The 12,554-nt window shown below is 44.5% G+C and overlaps 1 protein-coding gene across 6 annotated transcripts in view; it reads right to left on the bottom strand.

The window, feature by feature from the left end:
- The window catches only part of LOC118364669 (transmembrane protein 104-like), an 87,528-nt gene that overhangs the window by 66,489 nt on the left and 8,485 nt on the right, over positions 1-12,554 (bottom strand). For all 6 annotated transcript variants that reach the window (XR_008088721.1, XR_008088720.1, XR_008088722.1 and 3 more), the window contains exons 3-6: positions 6,079-6,200; positions 5,302-5,383; positions 3,973-4,060; positions 2,637-2,723 (exon numbers count right to left, since the gene is read on the bottom strand). Coding sequence is in view for 1 of the 6 variants with exons in the window: in XM_052491343.1 (XP_052347303.1) it covers positions 2,637-2,723; positions 3,973-4,060; positions 5,302-5,383; positions 6,079-6,200 (379 nt within the window). In the remaining 5 variants the exon portion in view is untranslated. The remainder of the gene's footprint in view (positions 1-2,636; positions 2,724-3,972; positions 4,061-5,301; positions 5,384-6,078; positions 6,201-12,554) is intronic.

Below are 12,554 nucleotides of genomic sequence, written 5' to 3'. Positions count from 1 at the left end.
AGTGTGGTCGAACAGTCCCATCAATAACCAGAACCGGCCCGAGGTAGTAAGGATTCAAGAGGCCAGCTGCTCTGTGAGCTGCCCTTCACACACACAACCAAGCCCATTAACTCCAACAACACATTCAACAACACTCCACTATCCAATCCCTCAACAAAAAAACAAGAGATTTTGTTTTAATGCCTGACAGCTTTGCCACACCAGTAAAACTCCCTGATCAGACATACCACTAATCTTATATTACCTCCCAGCACTAATTACACAAAGAAGAGTTCATATCAGCGGAGATCTGGGTAGAGAGACAAACGAGACTTTCACTATGCTGGAGCGCCATTGAGCTGAGTCAAAGAGCTGCATCTCACTCCTCTCTCATGCGAGCTGGGCCCAGCGCCCAACTAATTCATTTCTGATTAGAGTCACTGGGCAGCACTCCCACATCACACAGAGAGATAGAGGGGACTCTTATCTCTGCCACCGATCGATACTTCCTCAGGGCACCTCACCCTCACCTGCAGCCGAGGACAACACCACACCAGACACACTCCACACACACAGGGAGAGGTCATCGCCAAAGAGTGTTTTAACACTTTAATAGGGCTGAGAGAAAGTGGAAAGAAGAGACAGCAGCCGGAGTGTTCCACAAGGGAACAACACGCTGCTTCTCTAACAGCATGTTGCATGCCTGCCTGGCTTTGTGTGAGTCAGTGAATCATTTTTGTGTGCGAGTGTGCCAAGTGCACCACCTAGTGGCCAGAGCCGGATCACAACACAGGAAGAGATCTGCACACAGATGACATTGTCAGAGTGAAGCAGAACGGTTTGACCTTTTTATCATCAGAGATGACAAAAGCGATGCTGTTGAAGTATTGGCGCTGCAGGTAGGTATGCTGCAGACTGTTGAGTCACCTACCTGGTTAATAATACTTGAGAAACAGGCCGACCTGCCAGCAGAGGAGAGGGTGGGGAGGGGGTAGTGAGCGGGCCCAGCACACCGAGGAGTGTCTACTCTGACGTAGGTGAGTAATGTAAATCAGCAAGCGTGTTCTGTTTCTGGTTCAAGGTGAACATGATTCTGCTTTCAATTAGCTCATCACTCAGGCTGCCGAGGCTTTAACATGTTCACCGCCGCTGGTGCAGCCTGCAGGAGGCCCCCACACACAGCTGGGGAGACTAAAACAGCAGCAGTGTGATGGCCTGGGAAATACAACCATTTAGCCATATACACCGAGAGTACCTAACATTAGGAACACCTGCTGTTTCCATGACATAGACTGACCAGGTGAAAGCTGATCCCTTATTGATGCCACCTGTAAATCCACTTCAACCAGTGTAGATGAAGGGGAGGAGACAGGTTAAAGAAGGATTTTTAAGCCTTGAGACATGGATTGTGTATGTGTGCCATTCAGAGGGTGAATGGGCAAGACAAAATATTTAAGTGCCTTTGAATAGGGTATGGTAGTAGGTGCCAGGCGCAGCAGGTGTGCATCAAGAACTGCAACACTGCTGGGTTTTTCACGCTCAACTGTTTCCCGTGTGTATCAAGAATGATCCACCACCCAAACGACATCCAGCCAATAGCAGGCCAGTGGTCAGTAACGGGTCATTGATGAAAGAGGACAAAGGAGGCTGACAAATTGTGCAGCACAACAGACGGGCACATTGGTGCCCAAAGACTCATAAAAGAATGCACAACTAGTCGTACCTTGACACAAATGGTGTATGGCAGCCAACCACCTTAGAGTTCCACTTCTTTCAGCAAAAAAAACAAAAAGGAATAAGGAATAAAAACAATGGACATTGGAAAATTGGAAAAACATTGCCTGATCTGAATGAACCATGGTTCTTGCTGATGGGAGGACTAGGGAATGGAGAAAACCATGAGTACATGCATCCATCATGCTGTGTGCGGGCTGGTGGTGGTTGTGGTAGTATAATGGTGTGGGTGTGTTTTCATGGCATACATTGGGGCCCCTTGATAAAAATGGAGGAACATTTGAATGCCACAGGATATCTGAACATTATTGCCAATCAGGTGCATCCTTTCATGGCAGCAGTGTATCCATGTGCAAATGTATTTTTTATTATCAGGATAATACCCAATGGCACAAGGTAAGGATTGTCCAGGAATGGTTCCACGAACATGACAGTGAATTCAGCTTACTGCAGTGGCCTACCCAGTCACCAGATCTCAATCCAATTCAGCATCTGTGGGATGAGATGGAACGATGCTACTAGTAGAGATCTACTACCAGCCAAATGAACACAACTGTGGGAAGCATTGGAGTCAACCTGGGCCAGCATCCCTGTGGAATGCTTTCCACACCTTGTAGGGCAAAAGGGGGTGCAACTCACTATAAGGAAGGTATTCCTAATGTTTTGTACACTCAGTATAAAATTACACCCCATTAGAGAGCTAACAGCCTCACTTTTGGAATCTAACAATGATTCCCATTTAAAGGTTAAGAAACTGTCCCCAAATTATCCCACACAACTGTCAAGACTCCTCCATAGCTGTTAGACAAGGAGGACAGGTTTTACCATGCCCTGCACATAGCAGCATCAGCAGCACTTCATTCAATAACAGTGTGTGGATTCATCATATCCCCTCAAAGTACTGAATGAGGATAGGCTCTTACCTTTGTTGAAGAACATGGAGGCCATTTGACCCATCTCTACCCTCTCCACAATGTCAAAGTGATCAACGTGTCCTCCTCCTGTTCGCTCTGTGATAATGCATAGACATGAGAATGCAGTGGTGAGTCATTCCAATCGGAGTCATTCTGATGTCATTCCTTCTATAAAACGTTGACATTAACCAATGACATATGGAGGATACATACAATGTATGATTGATCTGATTATGTCAATCAACATATGCTTAAGAATTGAGACCTTCAAAAAGGAGGGACGACAAAAAAGAGAATTCCGAATCCTCCACAAGACTCAATGTTTTCATATATACACTACATGGCCAGAGGTATACGTCTAGGAGCAACAACGGCTCAGCCACGAAGTGGTAGGCCACACAAGATCACAGAATGGGACCGAGGAATGCTGAAGCTCATAGCGCGTAAAAAGTCTGTCCTTGGTGGCAACATTCACTTCGGAGTTCCAAACAGCTTCTGGAAGCAACGTCAGCACAATATCTGTTAGTTGGGAGCTTCATGAAATGGGTTTCCATGGTCGAGCAGCCGCACACAAGCATAACATCATCATGAGCAATGCCAAGCGTCGGCTGGAGTGGTGTAAAGCTTGCCGACATTGGACTCTCCAGCAGTGGAAACGCGTTCTCTAGAGTGATGAATCACACTTCACCATCTGGCAGTCTGACATACGAATCTTGGTTTGGCGGATGCCAGGAGAATGCTACTTGCCCGAATGCATAGAGCCAACTGTAAAGTTTGGTGGAGGATAAATAATTGTCTGGGGCTGTTTTTCATGGTTCAGTAGTCTAGGCCCCTTAGTTCCAGTGAAGGGAAATATTGATGCTACAGCATACAATAAAATCCTAGACAATTCTGTGCTTCCAACTTTGTGGCAATAGTTTGGGGAAGGCCCAATCCTGTTTCAGCAGGACAATGCCCCCCAAATTCACAAAGCAAGGTCCATACAGAAATGGTTTGTCGAGATCGGTGTGGAAGAACTTGACTCGCCTGCACAGAGCCTGACCTCAACCCCATCAAACACCTTTGAGATTAATTGGAATGACTGAGTCAGGCCTAATCTCCCAACATCCAACCTCACTAATGCTCATGGCTGAATGGAAAGCCTTCCCAAAAGAGTGGAGGGTATTATAGCAGCAAAGGGGGGACCAACTGCATATTAATGCCCATGATTTTGGAATGAGATGTTCGACGAGCAGATGTCCACATACCTTTGGCCATGTAGTGTACCTTATTTTCAACACATTCTTAACACGAACTTAGCAGTGTGTCTAGTCTTCGGGAGGGATGAGAGGAACACTATACTCACGGCCTGACAAAATGGGCCTCATCTCTGGCTCTGATCGTCCCCGGATATCATCATCTGAATAATCAGAGGTGGAGTCGCTGTCTTGGACCTGAAGATGAGGGTGATGGAAAGAGGATAACCAGCCTGCCTCCACCCAACACTGACTTCACTCCTAATCTACAAATCCTATTGCTCAGTGCCTACAACAGTCAGTTTACAACCTATTAACACTGTTTTATTTGCTGGACATGTGACGTGGAGGGGAGCAGCATCTGGAAATTGTCTGGAACAGCTGGGATATGCTGGGGAGGATGAGGGAGCTGTTCCCCTCATATACAATAGATATGAGCGCCTATCTGACGCCCTCCCATAACTCTTCATCTACCAAATTCACTACAGATTTATATTAATTAATGCTCAATTACAATCGACATTGAGGATGTCATTATCAGTTGAATTAACAAGAGCAGCTACAGCTGGTTGGGCAGGGTGTGGGAGAGACTAAAAAGTGGGTGGCTCACTGGAACAGAATATGCCAGCAACAGAAACAAAGCATCTAACATCAAAGTGACAGATGGCTGAGTCAAAAGAGCAGATCTATCCTATTTCTCAGTCACTTCCGAGAGATGCAGAGTCAGTCCCCCCCAAATTCAAACTAATACACTTTTATGGGACTTTCTCAGAAAATGTCAGCCAGTATATGACTTTAAAGGAACTGCTTAACTTTTTTTATGTGCTTCATTCGAGCGGAAAGAAATAAAGAATGTTCAAGGGTAAACATTCCCACTCTGTGCCTCCCTTCTTCCCATTATGTGGGAGGAAATGTTGGAGGAAGACTAAGTGAGCCATGAATCAAGGCCATGGGGTTTGGGGCGCTGTCAAAGCCAGACCCATTGTCCTTACGCTCATAACTCCTCCAGCGGAAACCTTTCGGCATTAGGCAAAATGACTTGCTGCTTTTCTGTAAAAAAAGAAAACGAACTCCACCAGCTCTATCAATCTCTGCACGAGAGGACTTTCCCTTACTATTTAAAATGACTAAAGTAACAATGACTAAAAACTAAACTGCCCCCCCAGTGAGTCAGTAGAGGACACTACAGGGCTTGTTTAATCACACATTTGTGGGAGTGGCAAGCGCTCCATTCCCCATATTATTCTTTAATGGTCTATTGACCGCCTTGAGGTTATTCTTCACATAAAGGTGTTGAGGTTTAAGGGGGTAGTGAACTAGCAAATCTGGGCCTTCACTTGATGAGTAGGGATCACTGGAAAAGACAGTATGTATGAGTGTCGACTATCACTCTTTCTTCATTACTTCCACCTGTTGGTTATTTATATGTGCTAACTCACCTCTTCCTGCTCCCTCCTCTTCCAGCACAGCTGAGCGTTGGCCGCTGCCATGGCCTCGATCACAAACGTAGTGGTCATGTAACTGATGAAAATGAAACAAAGTGGGTTCAGAAAAATATATTCAGATGACAAAAACTAGCCCTGAAAAGTCTACACATTATATACTGAGCATAACAATTTTATACAAATGTAGAATTGTATGACCCATTGTCAACAACTGTCAAATAATATCATTGTGTTGTATTTGTTGTAGTCTGTGACCTTGCCTAACTGCACACTATCCTTGGTGATAAAACAGGATCTCTAGATCTCAATCATATAAAAACAAAGCGATATAAAAAGATGAAACTGTTAAAAGGCACAGTGTATGTTTAAATCCACATCACAAAGCTAAAGTACTGGCCTCTGATCTGCATCTCTGTGTGTCCACTGTCTCCCCTTTTTCCTCACATACTACCCTAATGAAACACATCCTGCATCATCAACTTCCTCCTGCTGACTGACACGCTGCATCAACTCATCTGCAACTCCTCCTGCTCTGGTTGTTCCCTGCTAGATTACTGACACGCCTCATCAGTGGCATCCCATGTGATAGGGAGGGCAATAACTCTCCACTTAGGTGGCTGGGAGGACCTTAGGTGTGGACGATAAGGATTAAATATGGTAAATTCCTCTTGTGCTATGGTGTGCTTAAACTAAAGTGAGAGCTGGGGAAGTGGATGTAAGGCAACAGTTGTGGAAATGAATGGAAAGGCAGTGAGCCTACAAGGAACTCGCCTCATAAACGCCAGGAAGGAGATGAGCGCCAGGCTGACCGCCCAACCTGCTTGGGCAAAGGCCTTGGGCATCGTCAGTGCCCCCGTGCCCACGATCAGATTAAACATGTACACCAAGCCCACCTGCAAAGACACAGAACAATAAGTAAGACGAAGGGAGTGCTCTATTAGAGGGTGTCGTTGTCTTGGGGGTCCACAAAAGGCCAGTAGGTCTGGTCGCTCCTGTTTACTGGACATTATCCTCCCTTCACTTAACGTAACACCCCACTCTGGTCAAGAGAGTGAAGTTTGAACCCTGGAAATCATGTGACAGTTTAGCACCGGTGTAAAGAAAAACATGTTGACCTCACATTGCCAAGTTGCAACGCACTGGTCAACTGAAGACATTATCTTGATCTTATTCAAACACTGTCCTCAGCTGTGGACTATTACAGTCCCATCTAGCAGTAGACGTAGGGCTGACACCGTGACATATAGGTAGACCAGTGAACAGAAGGTCACATCACTAAAAAGCCCTTATCCCTATCCATTCCTTCAGTCAGTTAATATTTCATCTAGAAAGGGCACTTTAACCACAAGACAACTAGCCTTAAAACAGCTGAAGCAGACACAACCATGCTGATATCAGTCCCTGCAGAAACTTGTGACATACCTACAGGCCTCACAATAACGCATTGCTAAACAGAATTTATGGTTTAGGTCAAAGTTCATCAGTGGTAGCCTTTTTCAGTGCCTAAGCATTCCTTCTTCCTATTTTCAGTGTCCTGACTAGATGAGTAACCACCGCACGTGCTCCCCGCAACATTTCTGCTCTACATCACTATTGTATAACTTAAAGATATTAAGTTATTGTTTTTCAAATCAACAAACAAAACAGATTCCATATTTACAGATGTGGCAGACAAATTACAGAATAAAATATCAAACAAACAAATTGCAGCAGCACTATCAGTAATCGTGTAGACATTTCCAGCTTTAGCAGAGACAACAATTAAAGAATTAGCTTTAGAGCAACTTACACTTCCTGTATACACACACACACACACTTCCTTAAATCACCCCATTCACTCTGTCCAGTTTGAGTAGTGGAGACCAGAGTCTATCAAACCTGGGATGTCTCTTGCGGAGGTCGTAAGTGAGCTTTTCAAGAGGAAGAAAGTCAACAATCTGGTCAATCCACGTTTTAAAATGCAGGGGAAGAATTAGAAGCCCCCAGCAGGATAATACATTTTATAGCAAAGTATGTGAGTCTTAAACAAATTCTCTCAGTCTGGATGAAGAACAAAGTCCTGCTGAACATTAAGAAGATAGAGACACGGGGTCATATCAAACTGTACATGCAGTAGTATGTATAGATGACCAGATCTCTCTACAACTCCAAAATACATGCATATACAGTGGGGCAAAAAAGTATTTAGTCAGCCACCAATTGTGCAAGTTCTTCCACTCCCGCAAGTTCTCCCACTTAAAAATATGAGGCCTGTAATTTATCATAGGTACACCTCAACTATGACTGATAATCAGACAAAGGTCCTTTCCCCAGATTATTTTAAGAGTAAAGAGGAACCCACACTCTCGTATAGGAATATATAGATATTGGAGTTTTTGCCTTTTATGGATTGTGCTGTAGCAAGAAGGGGCTCAACTTAATTGTGATCAGCTCTAAACCTCTCCTTGGAAGTGAATGAGGAAATTACGTGTCTAATTTGAAGATATCAAGAACAAAAAATGTGCACATCAAATTCCCTGCAGAGCTCTTCAAGGGATTTCAGTGTAGTTGCGTTCTGATGAAACAGGTCTGAATAGGTCCTGATCCTGAGAGTATGCCAAAGATGAAAGTTGCCATCACTCTGGGCTTTGGCGAGTCTGGGTTGTTTCCTATAGGCAAGTGAGAGCATATCTGGGATGAAATGCCAAGGTATTTCTTGCAGTCCTTCCATGTTAGTAGGGTGTTGTAAATCAAAAGTTTTGGGTATGTTCCCCACTTCACTAAAGTCATTAATGAATACAATTGAGTTTAGAGGAAATTGAACCTCTATCTGAATCCACATTGAGTCTTGTCTGTTTGTGATCCATGTTAACATGTTGCTGATTTGGGCAGACCAGTAGTACAAATTGTAGATAATGTTGCTGCTACTGTCTCATATGACCAAAAAGAGCTTCTGGACATCAGAACAGTGATTACTCACCATGAATTGGATGAATAATTTTTCTTTAATGAGTCGGACGAGAGGGATTTACTCCAGATACCCGAACAGGCCCTCATCCCCGTCATTTGAAGGAGAAAGAGACGGAAGAGGTATCGCGGAAGGAGATCGGGGTGCCTTGTGAGGATCTGCCAAAGAGTGGCTAATCTGCCTGCTATTGGCCAACATACAATTGCTGGATAATTACTTGGACAAACTGAAAGCACATACAGTGCCTTGCGAAAGTATTCGGCCCCCTTGAACTTTGCGACCTTTTGCCACATTTCAGGCTTCAAACATAAAGATATAAAACTGTATTTTTTTTGTGAAGAATCAACAACAAGTGGGAGACAATCATGAAGTGGAATGACATTTATTGCATATTGAAAAAAATTTACAAATCAAAAACTGAAAAATTGGGCGTGCAAAATTATTCAGCCCCCTTAAGTTAATACTTTGTAGCGCCACCTTTTGCTGCGATTACAGCTGTAAGTCGCTTGGGGTATGTCTATCAGTTTTGCACATCGAGAGACTGAAATTTTTTCCCATTCCTCCTTGCAAAACAGCTCGAGCTCAGTGAGGTTGGATGGAGAGCATTTGTGAACAGCAGTTTTCAGTTCTTTCCACAGATTCTCGATTGGATTCAGGTCTGGACTTTGACTTGGCCATTCTAACACCTGGATATGTTTATTTTTGAACCATTCCATTGTAGATTTTGCTTTATGTTTTGGATCATTGTCTTGTTGGAAGACAAATCTCCGTCCGAGCTTCAGGTCTTTTGCAGACTCCATCAGGTTTTCTTCCAGAATGGTCCTGTATTTGGCTCCATCCATCTTCCCATCAATTTTAACCATCTTCCCTGTCCCTGCTGAAGAAAAGCATGCCCAAACCATGATGCTGCCACCACCATGTTTGACAGTGGGGATGGTGTGTTCAGAGTGATGAGCTGTGTTGCTTTTACGCCAAACATAACGTTTTGCATTGTTGCCAAAAAGTTCAATTTTGGTTTCATCTGACCAGAGCACCTTCTTCCACATGTTTGGTGTCTCCCAGGTGGCTTGTGTCAAACTTTAAACAACACTTTTTATGGATATCTTTAAGAAAAGGCTTTCTTCTTGCCACTCTTCCATAAAGGCCAGATTTGTGCAATATACGACTGATTGTGGTCCTATGGACAGTCTCCCACCTCAGCTGTAGATCTCTGCAGTTCATTCCGAGTGATCATGGGCCTCTTGGCTGCATCTCTGATCAGTCTTCTCCTTGTATGAGCTGAAAGTTTAGAGGGACGGCCAGGTCTTGGTAGATTTGCAGTGGTCTGATACTCCTTCCATTTCAATATTATCGCTTGCACAGTGCTCCTTGGGATGTTTAAAGCTTGGGAAATCCTTTTGCATCCAAATCCGGCTTTAAACTTCTTCACAACAGTATCTCGGACATGCCTGGTGTGTTCCTTGTTCTTCATGATGCTCTCTGCACTTTTAACGGACCTCTGAGACTATCACAGTGCTGGTGCATTTATACGGAGACTTGATTACACACAGGTGGATTGTATTTATCATCATTAGTCATTTAGGTCAACATTGGATCATTCAGAGATCCTCACTGAACTTCTGGAGAGAGTTTGCTGCACTGAAAGTAAAGGGGCTGAATAATTTTGCACGCCCAATTTTTCAGTTTTTGATTTGTTAAAAAAGTTTGAAATATCCAATAAATGTCGTTCCACTTCATGATTGTGTCCCACTTGTTGTTGATTCTTCACAAAAAAATACAGTTTTATATCTTTATGTTTGAAGCCTGAAATGTGGCAAAAGGTCGCAAAGTTCAAGGGGGCCGAATACTTTCGCAAGGCACTGCATGTCCTATCGACGGGACTTTAAAAACAAATATCTTGTGTTTCACCTAGTCGTGGACGAACGACGATATGAATAACATACAGCTGGTGGGTTATACACTGTATCGGCAGGATAGAACAGAAGCCTCTGGTAAGACATGGGGTGGCGGTCTATGTATATTTGTAAACAAAAGCTGGTGCAGGATATCTAAGGAAGTCTCTCGGTTTTGATTTCCTGAGGTAGAGTATCTCATGATAAGCTGTAGACCACACTATCTGTATTTTTTTGTAGCTGTCTACATACCACCACAGACCGATGCTGGCACGAAGACAGCACTCAATGAGCTGTGTACCCCCATAAGCAAACAGGAAAACGCTGATCCAGAGGTGGCGCTCCTAGTGGCCGGGGACTTTAATGCAGGTAAACTTAAATCCATTTTACCTCATTTCTACCAGCATGTTAAATGTGCAACCAGAGAGGGAAAAAACAACTCTAGACAACCTTTAATCCACACACAGATACGCGAACAAAGCTCTCCCTTGCCCTTCATTTGGCAAATATGACCACAATTCTAACCTCCTGATTCCTGCTTACAAGCAGGAAGCACCAGTGGCTCAGTCTATAAAAAAGTGATCAGATGAAGTAGATGCTAAACTACAGGACTGTTTAACTAGCACAGACTGGAGTATGTTACGGGATTCTTCAGATGACATTGAGGAGTACACCACATCAGTCACTGGCTTCATCAATAAATGCATCGATAACATCGTCCCCACAGTGACTGTACGTACATACCCCAATCAGAAGCCAGTCAACATCCGCACTGAGCTAAGGGTAGAGCTTCTGCTTTCAAGGAGTGGAACTCTAACCTGGAAGCTTATAAGAAATCACACAATGTCCTCCGACGAACCATTAAACAGGCAAAGCGTCAATACAGGACTAAGATCGAATTGGACTACACCGGCTCCAACGCTCATCAGACGTGGCAGGGCTTGCAAACTATTAGAATAAAAAGGGAAGCACAGCCGAGCTGTCCAGTGACACGAACCTACCAGATGAGATAAATTACTTCTATGCTCACTTCGAGGCAAGGAACACTGAAACATGCATGAGAGCATCAGCTGTTCCAGACGACTGTGTGATCACTCTCTTCACAGCCGTTGTAAGTAAGACCTTTAAACAGGTCAACATTCACAAGGCCGCAGGGCCATACAGATTACAAGGACGTGTACTCTGAGCATGCGCTGACCAACTAGCAAGTGTCTTCACTGACATTTTCAATCTCTCCCTGTCTGAGACCGTAATACCAACATGTTTCAAGCAGACCATCATCGTCCCTGTGCCCAAGAACACCAAAGTAACCTGCCTAAATGACTACCAACCCGTAGCAACTCAGGTCTGTAGCCATGAAGTGCTTTGAAAGGCTGGTCATGACTCACATCATCACCATTATCCCAGAAACCCTAGACCCACTCCAATTGGCATACCTCCCCAACAGATGATGCAATCTCTATTGCACTCCACACTGCCCTTTCACACCTGGACAAAAGGAACACTTATGTGAGAATGCTATTCATTGACTTCAGCATTCAAAACCATAGTGCCCTCAAAGCTCATCTCTAAGCTAAGGACCCTGGGACTAAACACCACCCTCTGCAACTGGATCCTGTACTTCCTGACGGGCCGCCCCCAGGTGGTAATATTAGGTAACAACACATCCGCCATGCTGATCCTCAACACAGGGGCCCCTCAGGGGTGCATGCTCAGTCCCCTCCTGTACTCCCTGTTCACTCATGACTGCACGGCCATGCACGACTCCAAAACCATCATTAAGTTTGCTGATGACACACAACTGTGGTAGGCCTGATTACCGACAACAATGAGACAGCCTTTAGGGAGGTCAGAGACCTGCCAGTGTAACGTAAGGACAACAACCTCTCCCTCAACGTGATCAACACAAAGGAGATGATTGTGGACTACAGGAAAAGGAGGACCGAGCACACCAACATTCTCATCAAAGGGGCTGTAGTGGAGCAGGTTGAGAGCTTCAAGTTCCTTGCATCCATATCACCAACAAACTAACATGGTCCAAGCACACCAAGACAGTCATGAAGAGGGCACGACAAAACCACTACCCTCAGGAGAGTGAAAAATATTTGGAATGGTCCTCAGAACCTCAAAAAGTTCTACAGCTGCACCATTGAGAGCATCCTGACAAGTTGCATCACTGCCTGGTATAGCAACTGCTCAGCCTCCAACTGCAAGGCACTACAAAGGGTAGTGCTTACGGCCCAGTACATCAATGGGGCAAGCTTCCTGCCATCCAGGACCTCTATACCAGGCGGTGTCAGAGGAAGGAAATTGTCGAAGACTCCAGCCACCCTAGTCATAGTCTGTTTTCTCTGCTACCGCACGGCAAGTGGTACCGGAGTGCCAAGTCTAGGTCCAAAAGGCTTCTA

Source organism: Oncorhynchus keta, chromosome 32 (assembly GCF_023373465.1).
Source record: "Oncorhynchus keta strain PuntledgeMale-10-30-2019 chromosome 32, Oket_V2, whole genome shotgun sequence".
NCBI classification, from domain to species: domain Eukaryota; kingdom Metazoa; phylum Chordata; class Actinopteri; order Salmoniformes; family Salmonidae; genus Oncorhynchus; species Oncorhynchus keta.
This window is presented reverse-complemented; position numbering and strand designations above follow the sequence as displayed.